The 20,714-nt window shown below is 33.0% G+C and overlaps 1 protein-coding gene and 1 long non-coding RNA gene across 3 annotated transcripts; one reads left to right on the top strand and one right to left on the bottom strand.

The window, feature by feature from the left end:
• Positions 1-2,978: 2,978 nt before the first annotated feature.
• On the bottom strand, positions 2,979-20,673 carry LOC129938436 (transcription initiation factor IIA subunit 1). 2 transcript variants are annotated; one of them, XM_056045995.1, is made up of 6 exons: positions 19,982-20,673; positions 5,144-5,350; positions 4,238-4,693; positions 3,967-4,174; positions 3,656-3,900; positions 2,979-3,600 (listed from the first exon to the last, which is right to left on the bottom strand). In XM_056045995.1, exons 2-6 carry the CDS (start codon positions 5,255-5,257, stop codon positions 3,493-3,495), a joined length of 1,131 nt encoding a protein of 376 aa, XP_055901970.1. In that variant the 5' UTR covers positions 5,258-5,350; positions 19,982-20,673; the 3' UTR covers positions 2,979-3,492. The 2 variants fall into 2 exon arrangements, with proteins under 2 accessions (XP_055901970.1, XP_055901971.1); XM_056045996.1 differs by having other exon boundaries at positions 5,153-5,350.
• Positions 18,359-20,193, top strand: LOC129938437 (uncharacterized). Its single transcript, XR_008780464.1, has 2 exons — positions 18,359-19,788; positions 19,866-20,193. It is a non-coding gene; the product is annotated as an uncharacterized LOC129938437 (long non-coding RNA).
• Positions 20,674-20,714: the final 41 nt, after the last annotated feature.

Here is a 20,714-nt window from a genome sequence, read left to right as displayed (position 1 = left end):
GGTTAATTGAAATACTACGTAATGTTATTTCCTACCTATTAATTTAATATAAAAGTTCTGAACTTCTCGAGAGTTGAAGTGAAAAAAAAACTCTACAAGGTGGAATCTTTGAGTACCGCCACACTATAGTTACTTCCCAACTTACGTGTTAACTTAATTTGTTTTGATTTAATTTTTAGGGAAATTATTTACTTAAATACACCCATTTACTTAAATTCAAGAACCAAACAAATTTCTCTCCAATTTTTAAGTTTGTTGCCTTTTTTTATCAAAAAACAAACAAGCTCATAAGTCCTAACCAAGTTGCCTTTAAATCCAACAGAGGATGTGTCGACGCTCTTCTTCATATTGACTATTTTGCTACAAAAGCTCTATCAGCAAAAAACCACATACCCACTCTCTCCCTTGATTTCGAAAAATAGGTCTCCATGTAGTTCTGAAAAATCTTACAAAATGGGGTATTTGAAGAAAAGTATACGGTTATGTAAGATCCTTTTTAACAAATAGAACTTTTTATGTAAAGACTAATAACGTCTACTCTTCCAACTACCCATTGTATAACCGTATACTCCAGGGATCACCTCTCTCGGTGGTTTTATTTATAATTGCATTTGACGATATAAACATAATTTTGAAAAAGCAAAAATTACTAGATTACTGCATTTATGCAGACGATATATATATTTTATGTAAAGTTAATGATATTGACAGAAGTAAAATCTTGTTTCAAATTGCCCTAGAAGAAATTATAGATTGGTCGAAAACGTCAGGCGCCAAATTGTCGATCCAAAAATGTAAATTGCTCCACATTTGTAGAAAACAAAACTGTGCACAACTTAATATTAATATAAACAATGTACAAATCCTAAATGTTAGTAACTTAAGTATTCTAGGTTTAGTCTTTAATAGAACGTATTCTTGGAAACAACACTGTATAGATCTTAAGAAATCACTATCTGCGAGAACTAATATTGTAAGATATCTAGCTTCAAATAAAAGAAACGTACATATAAATACCCTTTCAAACACTACGAGAATGTTAGTTTTAAGTAAGATTGAATATGGATATATGGGCATTGTCCTAAATCAATTTTAAATATAATAAAACCAACTTACCACACCGCAGCAAGGAGAAGTATCAACGCGTTCCCAACAACACCTATAAAATATATATTAGCAGAAGAAGGACTTCCACGCATAGAGGATCGAAGAGATACTATAACTGCTAAACTGTTTGCGAAACTGTCGTTTTCCAGAAATTCAATAATCGATAACGACTTCAAAAAAGCATCTGATCATAAACTTAAAAAAAGGATCCCATCCGTCATTGCTACGTTTCTTATGAAAGCAGCTGAGTTTGAACTACCAACTAAACAGGAGCGCCAAGTTACTCCTCGTATTCCCCCATGGTTCATCAACCCAGAATCTCTAACCAAGAGATATAAAGTTAATGTAGACCCCTGGACATGTAGGAATCCAGGGCAACGAATGCGCTGACTCAGCGAATAATGCTCCTGTATATAGCTTTAATATCCACACCAAACAAGATCAGCTAAAAATCATTCAAAAAGAGTCATAACCCATGACTGGAGTCTATACCATCATCATTACAAGAAACTTAACCCCAATAAACTCGCCCCCGTATACGCAACAAACGTTTCAAAACACAAAATCTCTAATTTTGTACGACTTCGACACACATCAACCTCTCATCAGCATCTCCTCAAAAAAATTCCGCCACCACTTTGTACAAATTGAAATACCAGGTTGGACCTGAATCACATCCTAGAACATTGCCCTGTATTGCAACCCATTATCAAAAATTTATTATGAAGTTTTCCAAAACCCTAGTTCCACAAATATCAACAAAATATGAGATTTTCTTTTAAAAACAAACATTTTAACTCAAATTAAAACTAAAATAAGAGCCAATAGTCTCCGCAGCTAGGCTCGTTAAACTAAGTATTACCATGTAATTTTAATTACCTGTTAATAAATAATAATAATTATCGAAATATTTTCAACAGGTTCACTCAAGACAGCATTTTTTTCGAATTTGCCTTCTAGCATCAGTTACCAATCAACGAGTACGGAGACTAAAAATGATAAAAATAATAGATAAAATGTTTTGGATATATCTAGTTTCAAAGTAAGACTTGAAATTTTTTTCTTATTAAAAAAAGTTATACAAAGATTGAATTGTATAGGAAAAATTTAACTGGATATTATGAGCACAGAGCAGCATCATTAACCACTAAATTTAAGGAATGTGAGCAACATGGAACAAAAAATTCTCTTGGTTCCAGGGTTCGAATTCGATTCTGAACACCCGCTTCATTTATTTTCATATTCGAATCATTATCATAACTTTGGCTTATGATTCAATATGAATAATTATTTTGCATTGTCATACTCTCTTTGTTAATTTTGGGACTCAGTGTGCATGAAATAACATTTATGTTGAGATTTTTTCTTTATTTGGAAACTTGGTAGGTGGGACTTTTAGTTCTGCGATATCTTGAGTTAAATTTTCATTGAATGCAAGAATGAAAGTGATGCTAGTCAGCGCCCAAGAGATAACTTAGCACAGTTGTGATGGATGTTTTTTTGAGACTATTTTAAGAATGTTTGTGGATAAAAAATTGCCAATAGTAAGTAGTACATATTTGTCTGCGCAAGAGCAGATTACATTTACTTGCTCCTGGTATGCGTGCGCCCCCTGAATTTTGGGGGCATTTGCACATCTTGCACATATGCTTTGGTCGGCCCTCCTTTACAAAACACTTTTAAGCGGGGACCTCTATGTTAAGTGTGTATTGATTCAGTTTTAGGAGATAAAGAAAACACTTGTTAACTTTTTTATATCAATAATTGTTTTTTTTAATAATATTATTTTGTTTTTATATTTTAATATCATAGTATGTTTGTTTGTGTGTCTGTTTTGCTTCTAATTCTTCTACATACTTAATAGCACATAATGACGTTAAAAGGTTCTTTTATTTAACTATTACATATTCCAAATATATCATATTATAATAAATTGTCTTGTATTTTTGTTTTTTTTTTTAATTGTTTTTGTTTACCAGTACAGTAATCATAATTTATCATTCAATTAGCATATTCCTTAGCTTCACAATCTAAAGGTTAGTTTTTATTTTTAAAGACTAGTAGTGTGGTTCATGTGAAATGCAAAATGTACTTTTTACAAATATTTTTATTTATGTCATGTGAAGGAGAAAAAAGTTAAAACATTTTTTGTCAATTGATTCTTTATGTTACAAAATGGAATTCAAAGTCCTATGGAACTCTACGAACAACTGCGTACTAGTCTTTAGTCTTTAGAGGGAAAAAACCTTAGAACCATTATTTTGGGTTGTTAAATTTCAAAATAAGATAACAATTATATTTTTTTTAATGAAACAAAGAATTAAAAAACGAAATAAGTAACGAATGATTTATCTAAAAGAACAAATAAATTGTAATGTGTCTTGTCTACCATTCAGCATCACCATTGGACTTTTGGAAAACATAGTCCTTGCCTCCAATGTTCATGATGCCGTCTTTGAGATAGAATTTCCATTTATTTCTCGATCTTGTTATCTGAAATGTTTTATTTGTATACAATTATTATAAAACAACAAAAATATAATCGCACCTTATCATATTGACATACGATAACATTGTCCGTGTCAAATAAGTCACTGGCATCTTCGTCTGTAACATCGTCTTCACTGTTCAGAGGCTCTTCTTCAGGCCCACCGTCATTTTCGCCATCCTCGTCTTCTTCTTTGTCTAAGTCATCGTCGTCTTCATTGTCCATGTTGTCGTCACTTTCTTCTGATTCATCCTCATCTGATGTATCAAGAGCACCATCTAATTGTTTGGCTGTTGTGAAATTTTCTAAACGAAATACAATAAAAATAGAATTAGTTACACGTTGAAAAAGAAATTATATATTTAACTCACTTTGCATAGAAGCGTTCTGTAAAGCAGCGTTAACATGCTGTTGTAATACAGACGAAGCCAAGGCCGTTGGCAACGACATAATCGACGAAATCAAATTTGCCGTGAGGATTTGTGTCAATTGATTCTCTTGTAGCGCCGACGCCGGCACGTGGATTGTCAGAACTCGTGATTCTGTATTCATGGTACCGGGTTGAGCAGGTAACGTAATCTAAACAATAACACACACAAAACATAAAGAACAAAACAAAATTTGCATGTCAAAGAAACATACATTGACTGGCATGATCTTATTTGGATCTAATGCTGCAACTGCTGGTATAGCAGACGCCGATGTTGTCTGTTGTTGTTGCGGAACAGGTTGATGACTGTTTTGATTTGGCTGTTGTTTTTGTTGTACTATCTGCTGTTGCTGTTGCATTTGCTGCTGTTGTTGTTGCTGTTGCTGCTGCTGTTGTTGTTGTTGCTGCTGCTGCTGTTGCTGGACCATAGCTGGTGGTTGCATCAATTGGTGTTGTTGAATTTGCTGATGCTGAGGTTGGTTTGGTTCTGTTTTAATTATTGTTCCATTCACAGATGAAATGGAATTGTTTATTTGATTTGGTTTAACGTCGTTACTTTGAGTTGCAGCTGTATTATTTTGAGATGATACTGCAGCTGCAGCAGCAGCGGCTGCGGCAGCGGCGGCCGCTGCGGCTGCTGCGGCTTTCTTTGATTTATTAGCAGCGGCCTAAATTAAATTAATCACACATTAGTAAATATATTTCAAAAATGTATAATTAAATTATTGTTAAGCAAAATTAAATTAAAAAAAATAGAAAAACAAAAATAAATAGTTCATACCTTTGATGGCTGTATCCAAGTATATGTTCATATTCAAATGGATAAACCACAGAAATAGATTATAGAGTGAATTTGAGGCCATGGTGTTAAGTAGTCAGTTGATATGATGATGCGATTCGGTTGTTGTGTGGTTGAAATTTAGTTATTTTGTTTTATATTTTTTTTTGTTGTTCAAGCAAGCGATAGTTGAAATTTATATTTAGTTAATTTTCAAATTAACAAACAAGAAAACACGCAGTAGTATTATAAGACAGCAAAAACACATTGTACACATGAAAGGGAATAACACGCTATTAAGGGTTCAACAAGGCAACAATTGTCGATAGTGAACACAAACCTTGCTTACCTTTGGATTATTTGCAATAATCGGTGGTGGCTGGGGCTCTGGCGGCTCGGGATTTAATTCGACCGCTTTGCTTGCCAACAGTTTCGTACGCCATATTTGTTTCATCTCTTGTAGGACTTGTTCGTCGACACCTTCGTCGAGGAATGCATCCCGTACACTTGAGATGACATCTTCAATAACAGTGTGATATAATTTCAACTGGAAAAATAAATTAAAAACAATTTAATTTATTTTAATTAAATATAGATATATAGAAATGTTTTAAGTTCATTGATATAATTTAAAGATGGCTTAAACTACCCCCCACTCCTATACTTTATTTCTCTTCATCAATTTGTGTTTATGTGCGGTATAAAAAATGTTCCAAACATGACTTTCCTTCTTACTTACTTACTAAGCGTTCAAGTGTTCTGGCCCAGTTGATTCCTCTTTTTTTCATGTTATGTCTACTTTTTGTACATTTATGAACACATGCAGTTTCCCAAGGAAAATGATAATGGGGCAAAGAAACTCCGAGCACAAAACTGGGTTAGTAAGTATCCTTAGTAGTTTAAATTTGTTTTTCAAAGTAATTTCCAAAAGAAAACACCATATTGTTCATCAATATTCATCAATATCGATTTACAAAGAAACAACTCTTATAAATATTTAAATTGTTTAAAAATAAAAAACAAATTTTCATAATTTCCCTCAACGGAATAATATTTTATTTAAATTGACATGTAGGGTGAGGTAATTTACTACTAATTGAGTAGACTGGTAAACATATTTGTGTCTGTTTTTAAAACAAAGGACATTGCACTTTTTTATTTATGAAAAGTTATTACTAAGATGGTATTTTCGATATATTACAAAGGCTAAGGAATGATTTGTACAGTCAATAAATGCATACTTAAAGAGAATTAGAGCTATGTTGTACCCATCTAGAAATGTATAAGGTTCTCATTTCATAATTTTTCATCTAAGTTTATTAATTTAAGTATTTTTTATAACAACAGAGAGTGGATCTTGTCGTCTTCCATATTGTTTACTTTGGTGCATAAATGCTTGGCTCTTTCCCTATAAATATGTGGCGAAAAGTTATTTATGTTTGTTAAATGATTTAGATCTGGTACTGTCATTGATTCCTAGAATGTTAAGGTGTCTATATAATTCTGAAGATATTCTTACTTAAACTTATGCAGTCTTTGGAGCGGTTTTGGTTATAATTGTTCTTGCTTAATTTAAGGGAGTTTTTTAGACATTAGCCTTTAAGCCTCCTTATATTTTTGATTTGGTTCTTAACAAGCTTCTCTTATTACACTGAAGTGTAAATAGTATGCAAGTTTTCTCAGTATATAAATACATTCAAACACTCTCTTTTTAATGTTATGGAGCAAGAGACGAGTGCCTTAAATGTAGCTTTACACTCTGGCACAAAACATGTATTTTGGTGTTATAATTTTTACTGAGATTACGTTCAGTGCATTTTGCTATTGCATACAATGCCGCACTTAATTATTGGCATAGCAAGCTTTTTAAACTTGACATTTTGAGCCTTGGAAACACGCTATTTTTATATGCATGTCAAGTGTAGTTCGTTTGATTAAAATAAGTTTTTCATGTTTAAAGAAAAAATATTGAAGTTAGAAAACACCTTATATCTCTAGCAAAAATTATTGGCACAGTACGTTTGTCTTGAAATAATTACAGCTTTCTGGCAGTTCTGTCAGCCAAGTTAAAAACTGCAGTTATAGTTAAAAAAAAGTCTTGTTTGTGTGGATATCAGTAGTTATTTTGGAAAATAAAATTTGGTTGCGAAAATAAAATAAAATGTATTATAATGAGCCCAAAAAAGAAGGAAACCACCGAATCGGAAAGAATAATAATTATTATTAACTTGCATATTCATGGAAGGTCATACGCGGATATTGGACAAATTATGGACAGAAACCGATACACAATTCGAAGCGTTGTGCACCGTTTCAAAGGGGAATCAAACTCCAAAAGTGCAAAATATTCTGGTTGTCCTCGAGTTTTGAATGCTCGTGAATGCAGCCGCATTGTACAGAGTGAAAGTTAACCCTCAAATTACATCTACTGAAATAGCTGCTGAAGTCAACTTAGAATTTGGGAAATCAGTTCACCCTATGACGATAAGAATATATTCTATGAAGCTGAATACAACGCACTTTTTGCTAGGCGTCAGCCAATGATTTCGCCAGTCAACCAGACGGAATATGGAATATGCCTTTGAGTACGGAAGCAAGCTAAACGCTTTTTGGGATGATGTACTCTTTTCTGAAGAGAGTAAGTTCAACGTTTTTCGTTGTGATGGTCATACAAAAGTCTGGAGAAAACCAAATACAGCACTCCAAAAAAATAACTTGGCACTTACAATAAAACACTGCGGGAGTGGGCGAGCTTGTTTCTATCGACGGAATTATGGACAAGAAAGTTTAAGTTAACGTTAAAAAAAAACTGAAAAAAGTGCTGAAAAGTTGAACTTAACAGTTCCAAAAACTGAAATAGCCAGCTGCATTCCTCCCCTTAAACAGTTCAACCGTAATACTCGCGCTTCTAGGAATGCTCATCAATATACACCCGAGCCCAACTTCGGTCGTACTGTCAAGTACAGAGATTCGTTCTTTAGCCGTACTATGCGAATTTGGAATGCCATACCACACTCTGTCTTTCCCACCTATTGCAATATTCAGGAATTCAAAACCAATGTGCACCGACATCTCCTTTCAAACCCTCTCTCCCTTTCCTAGTGCTCACACTGTGTCTACATAATAAGGGTAATATATCCCTTTGAGTGTGTGATTATTATTGAAAAAAATAAAAAAAACAGGCTCGTTCACGTTTCAGCACGACAAACACCCGAAACATACGGCTCACGACGTGCGTATGTGGTTCGCATATAACATTGAACATGTGCTTCAACACCCACCACAATCCCCGGATTTCAATCCAATTGAGCATTTATGGGAAGAGTTTGATAGACGATTAAAAAAGCGTTTGATATCTAATAAAGCTCAACTCAAACTAGCATTTAAAGGAATGGCAAAACATTGGAGAAAAAACGACCAACAATTTGGTGCATTCTATGCCAAGGCGTTCGGAGTTGGGTGTTTCAACTTAGCCACTCCTGTTGACGCAAAAATTCGGAGAAACCCAAAGTCTTGTGACTCTCAACCATTCTTGTGTCATTGCATTAAGGGAGGGGGGGGTTGGGGTGGTTTCTTACGGCAAATTTAAAAGTAAAACGGGCACGGATTAAGCACAAGGCCCCTGGCATGACAATCATACGCACAACGCAATACAAATTGTAATATCCCGACAAAATTTCAGCAGACATATCCTGAATCCATAGAGAGTATATTTACAATTTCATATACTTTTAATTCTAAAAGTCTGTTACCAGGCAAAAGACTCGACTTATATTCCAAAGAATAGTCAACGAGCTTTAAATATTTTAGTCATTATTGTGTTATATGTTTGTATTTGGATTGATAATACCCAATTACATCAGTTGTGTTTTTAAATCTATTGTGTAGCTTCTTAAATTTGATGCGATCAAGCTCAATAGAAGTCTATAATTTTTATTCTGAAAATTCCCAATTTTAAGTTTATATTTTTGTTTTTCGTTCATTTATTTATGCATCAACAATCTACTCAGTTTTTGATTTTAAATTTTTTAGATTAAGATTGATTTGTCTCAAAACCTATTTACTTGTGAACTTAAAATAAATTAAATCATTAATTAAATATATTCTTTGGAATTATAAATATTTAAATTTAATAAAATATAAAATAATTTAAAACACACCTATATTTGTATAGAACAAAATGTATTTATTATTATCAAACTGTTTTATTTGCTCTATTACTTTTTATTCATTTAAAAAAAATCCGTGTTTTGTTGTTATCCAACCCTTTAACAAACTTACAAATAGATAAAAGTCTAACATGTTATTTTATTTCATTTAATAATTATCTCTTATAATAGAGTTGTCATAGTCATGTAATCAAGTTATCAATTTAAAAAAAAATTGTTTGCAATTGAATACACTTACAGTCTGGTCCAAAAATTGTCTATTCTTGGGATGAGTTAGATATTAACAAATCTAAAAGTATTGTGTATTAATTTTGAAAATACACACAACTCTTCACCAAATTTTTTTAACTCTAAAAGTAACCAATGTTTAAAAATAAAAAAAATAAACTCTAAAAATTCCAATCGTAATGAAATGCCGATTATTATGCTAAATAGTATTGCTTGATGTTGAATAAACATAGAAAATCCTAATACTATGCATGTGATTTTCTTCTCTCAACAAACTGACGACCCTCATTGTCCAATTCACACGTGCAGTTGAATTTGAATACAATTAAAATACCTAAACTTGAACACACTGATTTAATGCTTTTGTATTTAAAAGTAGTTATCTCATTTATGTATATACTGTACATAATGTATATCACTTTATAACTTCAAAGAGGAGTTTCTCATTGAGTGTTGTTTCCGTTTTCACAGTATGTAATTCGAGGAAGCCTTACTTGGCTATTAAAGGTTTCATATTTCAAGATTTTATGAACTATATCGGTCTTGTTTAGTCCTTAAATTTACACTTCAATAATATTGTCGTCGACTTTGAAGTTAAATTATATTCTAATATATTTTTTTTGGGTGAATGAGTAGGATTAGGGATTTTCTAAGTAATTGCATTGGCTTATAACATTCGATAAACACATGCAACCCATCCATGCCCGTCTGTCAATTTTTCTAAAGATTTAACAAAATATTAACAACGATATTTTGTGTTCGATAAAAACAAAAATTGAAGTCAATATCTTTGTTTGTTCTCATGTTATTTGAGTCGAAAACTATTTCCTATCATTTTTTTAGTTTATTTTGTAAGTTTTCAAGTGTTTTTTACAAAATTTGTCAATTAGATTTTTCTTACAAATTAAGTTAGGTTAGGTTAGGTTGGAGTGGCTGTCCAGATGTCATTGACGCACGTAGACCTCATGGGTCCATTGTGATACCACTAATGAGGTTTCTCATGGGAGAGTAATGAACTTAAACAAACCATTTCGTACTTTTAATAATGTTAGAGAGACGTTTTGTGTTAATCGTTGCCAGTTCACTGTAATACCGAAGAAGGGATTACCGAGCAAGTTATTCCCTCTAATGGAGAGTGCTGGACATGTACATATAAGGTGTTGGACAGTTTCCTCTTCCTCCTCGTCCATGCAGCTTCTACAAAAGTAATTTGTGTAGACCCCTAGCCTCAGAGGATGTCTTCCTATTAGACAGTGTCCTGTTATTACTCCAATTGTAGAGCTTATATTTTGTCTGCTCAGAGATATTAAGCCTTTTGACCGTTTTAAGTCTATGCTTGGCCATATTTGCTTGGTAGCTAGGCAGGTACCACCTGTATCCTCTGTGACCATGTAGCATTTGTTGATTCTAGAGCATATTGCTTGAGAAAATATTTGCATGTAGCAAGTGGTGTTCCTATGTTATGTTTTTGTCTAACATAAGGTAGAAGTGTTCCGTTTTTGGCGAGCTCACCGGTTTTGCAATTTCCCGGAATGTCTCTTTGGCCTGGCACCCAAATGAGGTGAATGTTAAACTGTTCCTACATCCCATTCAGAGATGATCGACAATCGTGAACTGATCTGAAACTGTCTAGAATAGTAGTATGTCCAGTATTGTTACTGGTCCATTGAGAGGTGTCTCTAAGCCTCACACATGAGTTGGCTGCCACCATTTTGGAGAAGATATCAAGAGGTGTTAGGTTTAAAAGCTGTGATGTACATACCTGCTGACCGCTGGACTTTGATGAGCTAATTTAGATTTACCATCTTTATCCAGTGCGGTCCACCATACGACAGCTCCATAAATGTGTATCGGTCTGATTACCGAAGTGTATAGCCAGTGGGTTATTTTTGGGGAGAGTCCCCATTTTGATCCTATGGCCTTTTTACAAATAAAAAACGCTACAATAGCCTTTTTTACTCTTACATCAATATTCGACTTCCAATTAATTTTTAGTCTAAAATGAGAATTTTATTACCTTATTTAAGGTATTTTGTAGGAGTTCCGAGAGAATTTGGGGGTGCTTCCCAGATACGGATATTGCAACGTCGTCAGCATAGGCAATCACCTTGAAACCCTCTGCTTCCAATGATGTAAGTAGGTCGTTTACTACAAATTAACTTAAAGTTAGCAACAATATTTTTGATTTAAATACCGAGTTCCCGAGATTTTCATTCGATATTATTTCTGATAAAAAAATTTAAATGGGATTTTTCTAAGTACATTATTTTACGTTAATAACAAAATTTTGCATAGAATGAAACAATTTTGAACTCAATATTTGTATCTTTTCTGGAGATATTCGAATCGAACATTAGTTATTAATAATTGTTTGTTGATTCTTATTTTGTATAATAAAATTTTTAATAAATATTAAAAATAATAAATTTTGTAAGTAAAACAAGTTTGAAGGAAATATTCTTAATTGTTGCCAAAAACCATTATTTTGGAAGTTAAATCTTTTTTGTTTGTAAAAATTCTAGGTGACAATTTGTTTCAGTTAAAATTTAATTAATGTTGTTTCAAAATTATACTTGTTTAGCATTACGTCATATTATATAATATAAAACTTAATTGAAGTCGCTAGCGTTATTAGTTTTAGTTTTCGGTGCTATAAAAAACAGAAACCTACCCACTCTATTTTTTGAAAGTCCTTTCTTCATCTTTCGATGTTATAATCTGTATAAACGAAAACTTTACTCTCTACTGGTTCTTGAGATATATACTTGAAATGTTGATAAATGTCGAAATTTTTAATTAGACCCAGTTACAATAACTTCCTATTGGAAGTTTAAAGAAGTGACACCGAGTTCTCAAACAACATTTTATAGATCTATTGATCAATAGAGAAAAATTAAATATCAATTTTAAACCCTTATTGAACAGTGCGTTGAATATCGATCACCACTACACCTGCTGTTCACCGACTTCGAGAAGCTTTACGGAGGAGCGGCATCCCAGAAAAACTAATTGCTATTATTAAAGCAACATATGATGGATCCAAGTGCCACGTTCTACACAATGGTAGGTTGACAGATGATTTTTAAATCCGTAGCGGAGTCAGACAGGGCTGTATTCTGTCGCCAATATTGTTTTTGTTGGTGATAAGCGATGCACCGCGCTCAGGTTTGCCAGGTAGCGGAAGGATCCAATGGACTTTGACATCCTATTTAAAGCACTTTGATCACGCGGACGATGTTTGCTTACTCTCTCATATGATCATGATAACAACAAGTGTGGAGAGAGAAGCAGAAGTTGTGGAGCTGAAAATTAAGTCCGGCAAAACAAAAATGATCAGCCTCGGAACCCGACAATCCGCTCAAATAAATATTTCCTCGCAACCGGTGGAAAAAGTGGAGAGCTTTCAGTACCTTGAAAGTATCGTCTCCATCGAAGGCGGAATCGAACAAGATGTTATTTGCCGCATTGGCAAAGCAAAAGCGGCGTTAGATATTCTGTCGAAAATATGGAGTCCTTCATAGAATGACAGGCCGGGAACCTGTAGACTCTAAATACGAAGGCGTAAGTGGCAATGGATTGGATAAACGCTTCGAAAATGTAACGACTGCATTGCAAGCCAAGCAATGCAGTGAATTCCGTTCACACAAAAAGAGAAGCACATAGCGCAGGACAGTTGAGGCAGAATCAGCTTCACTAGGCAAAAGTTGGAGCGTCACATACCCGAAAACCGTACACGATGGCGCGTAGGCGTAGCAGAGACCCTATGCCCCTTAAATGGTTCCCAACGATACTGGTCTACAAGGTTTTCTTCCTGGCAATGAAACTACATTTCTTCGATGTGTTTGAGCCATTAACTTAAAAATCACTAGTTTGTAAATAGAGTCAAATGAAGACTTATAACCCGGATTTAGATGCAAATGCATTTTTTTTGGGCAGCCTTAGTAGCGAAAGAATCAGATAGTTTTCAATATTAAGAAATTTGCTTTGAAATAACATGCAATCGTTGGCGCATATTTTAATATAAATGTATATTTTGCCTCATTTAGCATATTTAAACAATAAAAGCATATTTTTTTGGGTTTTCGATGAGATTAAAATAAATCTAAAAGATAATTTTTTGTAGTTTTCCATTGATGAAACAATTGATATTCAGGGTCGATTTGTTTCAAATGTAGTTGTTGGTATCTTAAATCAAGATGAGGATAATAGCAACAAAAAATACTTATCAATGTTATTGAGCTACAGAAAACAAACCACGCTACAATCGCTCGAGCTTTTGACGAATCTGTTAATCTTTTTGGAGAATACATCGACAAAAATAAAATCCTTCTCTTTTTAACAGATACACTGAAAATATTTTATCCAAACATAATTCATAACACCTGCCTGGTTTGTAGGCCTGGTACATAGTTCGAACTATGGGATCCGCAGTGAGACTATAGTCAAGTTAGAGGGTTGCTACTTACTCAAAAACTAAATAAATTTAATGGACGAAGCATTTCAAAAATACATGCTGTAGAATTGCCAATGGGTTAATCAATTTGCAAAGAAATGGAAAACGTCCTTAAAAAACGAAGGATATGCAAAAATGAAAAAAATCTTCACATCCTTAAATGGGAATGAAGTACAGCGTTTAGATTGTCAATTTTTAGTTAATGAGATTGTTTCCTTTAAAAATGCCCCCCTAACGTCTGTTGACGTGGAAAGGTCGTTTTCTATTGTAAAAAGTTTTTTGATACCAAATTGCATAGGTTTAATTTTTGAAAACTTTTGAAAAAACTTCATGATCCACGCTAAAATAACATACTTACAAATAATGTACCTAATACTACATAAGTATTATTTAAAATACAATTTATACCTTAATTATGTTAACTTTTTTCTGTAAAAAAACTGTATTTTTTTTTTATTATTTCAAGGTACTTTCATTTTCTTTTTGAAAAGTTCAGCAGAATATTTTTGATTTTTATGACATATTTTTATTTTTGTATGGGAATTTTTAGGAGCATATTTCTTGTTTTTTAGAGCATGAGAATTCGGGCCCTACTTATAACTAATGAGATTTTCCAGAGACTAACTTTATCTAAAATGGTTTAAACTGTATCGAAAAGACAAAGCTTTGTACTTTGCAAAATCATTATACAATTTATTATTAAGGGATTATTTAAAAAACCCAATGTGATAGAAAAATTTTAAGGCATGATTTGAATTCTGGGCAACTTAACTCTTCAGGAAAATATTGTTTTGTTTGCGTAACAATAAAACAAAATTTTAACGACAAGTGTAATTATTCAATTATATTTTCCTAACTACTGCTTTGAAAAATTTTGATGGTATTGATAACCCCTTGAATGCGAATCTATTATTCTACTTGTGTTGGCAAACAAAATCTTTCTTTTAGCATATGATTAAGCTTTGTTGATATTCTAGTCTAAAAAGTTTAATTAAAAAAACTTTTCATGGCCCCAAAAATTAACTTCATAAAGCTGCTTTAAAGAATAGCCAACCGTCCCGCCAAATTTAAATTTGAAATATAAATCGTATGATCGATTTTCAGAACCCATTTACTTAATTCAAGCTCGCTCCAAAAGTAAATATTGCACAAAACCTTTTGTAGAATTTTATATCACTTGGAATATAAAAACTCTTATTTGTTTCTTTCATCACCTTTCTTTATCTGTTATCTATTCAGCACATGTTTATTAATAGCTTTACCTTACAGTTATTTAGACTCTTATAATGTTATGATCGGCACCACTTTGAACTCGTAGGATCATCGATAAAATTGGAAACTTGTTTCAATGTGCCCTCTTCTGTTTAGTGTCACAACTTTTAAGTGCTCCCATCAGAAATATTTTGCATTAAAAACAGAATGATAATAATGAATTGATATCTATTTTATTGATACTCGTGCAATATGTCTCCAAACAGATAGATAGTTCTCATTTTAATTTTATTTTTATTTTTACGATTTGATGATTTACTACTTAGCCGCGAAAAACAAACATTATTATAACATCTGCCGGTTTTGAGATGATTGAAAATAATAATTGTTACCATATCGTCGTTAACATTTCAAATAATATCAACCTAGGTACAATGAATTGAATTGAGTATTTCTTATCAAACTCTAGATTGTTGTTACTGTTATTTTTTTTTGTAATGTCATGAAAATTCTTCGAAATTACAGTGGGGAGAAAAAATTGATTATATGAAGATTTTGCTGTATTTTTTTTTTTGGGTGTCAATGCTTCTTTGTTTGTTTTTACACTTTGAATTACCTAGAAAGTAAGCGAAGCAATTTCTTTTTTTTTTAAATGTTGTACAAATTTACCCATAATTTCGTTTTGCTCGTCTTCTTTATTTTGTGTAAGGTCAAAATTGTTTACAAATAATCATGCTTGAGTTATCTCTTATCATTTTGTTCAAAGTGCAAATTTGAATAGGTTTTTCTTCGAATTCCTTGACTTAAATTCAATAAAAAGGTCAAGTTTCAATAACACAATGCTAAAGTATTTTTTGTTTAAACCAGTTACCTAGTTCTTTGGGACTATGTTTATTCGAAATATATAGTAGCTTTATAACCTAGGCAAGGTTAGGTTATGGTGGCTTTTGACGGAAAAGCAACACACTTAGACCAATAGTTGGTTCGTTGTGATACTACATGGATCTTAAGATACTGGTCACTAGGTTAATTGTAGTAAAAATCGTCTGCAGGAGCTCCAAGTCAAAAAGCATGCAGTGTTTTGTAAGGACTTCTCTAACGGAAGTAATGTGCAATATATTAAAATTTATTAACTATAAAATTTACAAGTTAGTACAGATTGTTAAGAGACTCAGCTGCTGAGGTTTCTGACTCTTTAAAAAACTAAGCTTATGTATTTTTTTTGTTAAGTAAAGAATGTTAAAAGTAAATAGTATAAATATTTAGAATTAAATATTTATGTTTTAAAGTTATTTAGGTTTATAAAGTTTTAAGAATTATATAAATAGATTTTAAAGTTATGTAGGTTTATAAAGTTGTAAATTTTTCTGATGTTATTTGGATCTAAGTTTCCTAGGATCCAGGTGGTTTATAGATTTGTATACTATAAGGGGGTGTTAAAAGTCAAGTATTCCAGCACCCATTCCTAGAATGTGATTAGCGTCCAAGATTGCTTTGCAGCTGGTACAAGTTGGGAGGGCTTTTTTTGTTAGAAGGTGTTGGTGTGTGAGAGCAGTGTGCCCTAGTCGTAGTCTTACCAAAGTAGTGTCCATCTGTCTTGAAGTTGAGGTTGGGTAACTTGGTTAAGATTTATCAAAGTTAATGGAACTGATGAAATGCTGGTAATTCTGCCAGTTATTTAGTCTATGTGCTTTAATTTTACTATTGACTTCACGTAATAAGTCACGTTTTGTCAGTGCTAGCACAGCATTTTCTGCTTTATCAGATTGTTTGTTACCAACAATCCCAGCGTTACAGGGAACCACATGAGTTTAAGTTTGTTGGCAGACTTAATGAGATGGTCTCTTATTCAGCTAATAATGAGGGTGCTGTGGTTGGGGTTTTGTATTGCAAGTAGAACTTCCAAATTGTCCGAACAAATCACAAAGTGATTACAAGTTTTGTTATTATCTCTGCAGTCTTTAAGATGGCAGTAGCTTCAGCGGTGAATAAAAGGAGGGTATTGTCCAGAATTCCAATGGACAGAAGGGCACCATCTTCGTAGGTTGAAGCAAACGATGTGCTCTATTGGGTTTTGGAACCGTCTGTGAAAATTATTTTCCAATTTTTGAACCTTAGAGCATCAGTAGTTTCTTTGAATAAAGATCAGTAGATGTATGAAGAAGAGTGATTTGTGTTGTGTTCAGTCATGTCCATGATAGAAGAGTAATCTTCGATGCACCATGGTGGGCAACCTGGATAGTATTTTTCGGGTTTAATAACTGGAAGTTCCATAGATTTGGCAATTGTTATAGCGGTAGAAATTGCTGAAGGGATACATTTAAGAAACTTTGAATCATCAAGCGTTTTGACGTCTTCATCAATAATTGAGCCTCGGCTGAACGGAAATTTTAGCTCTGGTTTCAAGAATACACTCTTTCTAGGGAAACTCCAGTTTCTGCCAAAATGACCTCAAAGTGGTACATCAGAATTTAAAATTTTCACACTTTTTCTAATTGATGTCGGTATGAAATTGAAATTTGTTTTTTTCAGTTCTAATGAGAGTTTAAGAAACTTTGAACTTGTTGTGTACTAGTTGCATTCCAAATGTCCTATATTAAAAATGCAAAGAGTCGTATGCAATATGCTTTATCTCAGTATCAAATCTCATTACTTTGGTCTTTTGCTTATTTTGAGATATATTTCACAAAAATGATAATGACCTAATTTGAGAGATTTGTGCATGCAGAAAAATGGTTTCATTTCAATTAAACGAGCGGAGCATACGGTAGCGTTATCACCTTAAAAAATAGACATATATGCTATTGCGGTGTTTTCGTTTTGAGAATTATTAAAGGGAATAATTCTGTAGCTAAATTGATCTATTTCTCATTGCAAATTCTCATGAGACTGATCAAATGAATTATACATTCCACACAATAGCCTTATTTAGAACACTTTAACTTTGAAGTGATCTAAAAAATTTGAACATTATGTTGTCTCAAAAATTTATCAAATAAGTTCAAATTGTTTGACTTAAAGGAAACTTGAAGGAAAGATGTTAATAGTAAAATTAAAACACTCTAAGTGTGTTGACTTTTAAGCCAGTAGCAACTTTTACCCAACTTAAACTTTAGAAAAAAACACTTGAATAAATATTGTGCTTTAGAATCTTTGTTTAAATGAAAACGAATAAAAGTAAGAAACAAGATTGTCCATAAACGGACCAATGAACTTCTGAAAACAAAAATACTGTAATGTGTCAATAACCGGACCTTTCGTTGTTTTCTGTTGTATTGTATTTGATGCAACAAGTGAAAGTTGTTGTTGTTGTATTATTGTATTCCTCTGGTATTTATGACTTATTTAAATTCTTTTGATTTTCATGTAACGATATTTTGTATTACCTTTAAAATTTAAATGCATGAAATTTAGTTCTTGAAGAGTTTTTGTTTTGAATTCAAGTTTTTGTAGCATAGCTGTGCGGATAATTATTATAGATTTAAAAATTAATTTAAACGAACAAAAGTTTGTCTTAAAATGCAATTTTTATTCCTACGGTAAAAAAAGGTTTACCATATTTTCAACTCTGTTCTGTTTTTGATTTAGTCAAAATTCAGATGACGGACATAAGTTACGTGAGACTATCTTAATTGTTGAACATTACAAGATTTATTATTCAGCTCTTTCTGTTTCCATGATGATCAATAACGATAATTAAAAAAGGGTTGAGGGGGTCTCTTATAACAACAGGGCGTTACGGATTTTGTGTAATGCCTTAGATTATATGTTTGTTCAAATTTTACTACACTTACAACTTTATTGTTTGATTAACCCATAACAAGGTGCTCCTATGGTAGAATAATTTTTGAGATACTACCTATTTCATCATATCAACTGTTGATAACGTCTATCATAAGTTGGCTCTTAAATGTATCTTTGAATAAAATAAGTGTTAAATAACCTAACGAAAATATGTGGTGTTAGTTAAAAGTGCAAACCTTTACTAAACAATAACTTTAAAATCAGAATTGTATTTTTCTTTATATCGAGCAAGTACCGAATGTGGAAATCTAGCAAAACAATTACACAAATTACTACCCCCATAAACTATGTCATAACTCATTATTACGAGCTACAATAACCACAGATTCAAGCGTAAAATTTCCAATGCATCATCGCCACCAGCATCATGCACACATTAAACCTGACACGAGTAACAAAAAGAAAAACAAAACATATCCGTTCTAAATTCAAATCAACGAGTTAAAAAATAATAATAAAAAAAAGAACAAACGAATAAACCAAATCATTACAAAAATTCCAGTTTCTAGTCCAGAGCTGAGCTCAACCCAGAAAGGGAAGTCGCAAAAGAGGTGAACATTATTTGATAAATTGCTGCAACAGCAGCCGCCTGCAGCTACAGCAAATATTGTGAAAATATTGTCTTAAAACAAACAAAAAATAAGGAAAATAACTCTGAAGGTGAGGTCTGAGGTAAGACATGAACTACTGATTATGCTTTCCAAATCGAAGCATCAATATTGAGCTTAACTTTCTCTCCCGACATCGAAGCAATCCACGGAAGGTAAAGACAACGACGAAGTAAGGAACACCCATCTTAGTCATTCAATTGGGAAACTTCCTCCCTACCTACCTACATAGCTACTCTTTCGCGTCTTTCGACAGCGATTTATTACGCAATGAATGTTACTGCTGGAACTTGCAAGTCTCTATAGAATGACCAGAGCCAAATGAGAGAGAAACTTACTTCGAATCGTGGTTCTGCATTATGTTTTGCAAATCTGTCAGAGTGCATAAAGCAAATCCCCTCGTGCGGGGTCGTCTCAAGATTTTGCACACTTTTTTTATGAAGTGTGATATGATAGTAACTCAGGAAGATTTAATTTATTTATTTTTGTTCTGAAAATAAGTCTTAAAAATGTAAATACGTCGTTTTTCCCTTGTGTCATTTTATTATCTCGGAACTTAATGACAAATTGTTTTCCATATGGTTTTAGCTTTTTGGGTTTGGTATCAAACTTGGATGGAAGATATTGACCCTTCTTCGATGATGTGAAATGGAAACTATTTTTAAACTTAAGGAAACACAACATTTTTGTATCCATAGACTTACCACTGAGGTTTGGCACAAGGCCGTTGGGACCTTTTTTTCAGCAATCTTGAAGCCTTTTCTGTTTTATCTCTGGGCCACAGGTGAACTTTAAAATTAAATTCTCTTTTCTTTCTTTATCTCTTCCCACCACACCGCACCGCACCGGCAATGTAATTGAGTCAACCTTTTGAAGTACGAAAAATAAAATGGCACAAGTTGGAGCGATCAAAACATTTCGTGACTTTTCTTTTAACTTTATCTTAAGGTGATGGAGAAAAATAAAAGAACTCAAAAATACCTCTGCCGAAAAAATTAACCTTTTTTTGGAAAATTAAAATCAAATGTCAGCGGTTTTTGACACAATAGTTGTTGGTTAAAGCGAGAGAGAAACGAAAAAGAAAAACGATAAAAGCAGAAATTCGACGACACTAAAATCTAGTACGTCCTTACGGGTCGAGTAAAATTCCAAGAATGGTGTAGTTGTTGCTGCTGGTGGTAGGGTAGCAAAGCGATAGCGAGACAACTACGACTGCCACAGTCAGACAAGACAGCGACAACAGACGAGATTACAACAACAAAATTCACATAACATCGGAGACAACCACATCGGTGGGCGATAAGGTAAAAATATCGCTCTCTTCGTCGCACTCACACACAATTGTATGGGCGATATGGACTTCGAGTTGACAACGAAGCCGAAGCCACTAGCGAAATGAAGGCTTTTTATACATTTGTCGTTGATTTTATGTAGCTG

The sequence above is a fragment of the Eupeodes corollae genome, chromosome 1, assembly GCF_945859685.1.
Source record: "Eupeodes corollae chromosome 1, idEupCoro1.1, whole genome shotgun sequence".
NCBI lineage: Eukaryota > Metazoa > Arthropoda > Insecta > Diptera > Syrphidae > Eupeodes > Eupeodes corollae.
Note: the sequence above shows the minus strand (reverse complement) of the source record. Positions and strands in the feature narration are given on the sequence as shown.

Bases quoted from the DNA above. Each gene is read 5' to 3' on its own strand.
- LOC129938436 (XM_056045995.1), bottom strand. From the start codon at position 5,257: ATGAAACAAATATGGCGTACGAAACTGTTGGCAAGCAAAGCGGTCGAA. The intron at 4,694-5,143 runs GTTTGTGTTCAC...AATTTAATTTAG, and splicing joins ATAATCCAAAGGTAAGCAAG to GCCGCTGCTAATAAATCAAA. The intron at 3,601-3,655 runs GTGCGATTATAT...AAAACATTTCAG, and splicing joins TCGTATGTCAATATGATAAG to ATAACAAGATCGAGAAATAA.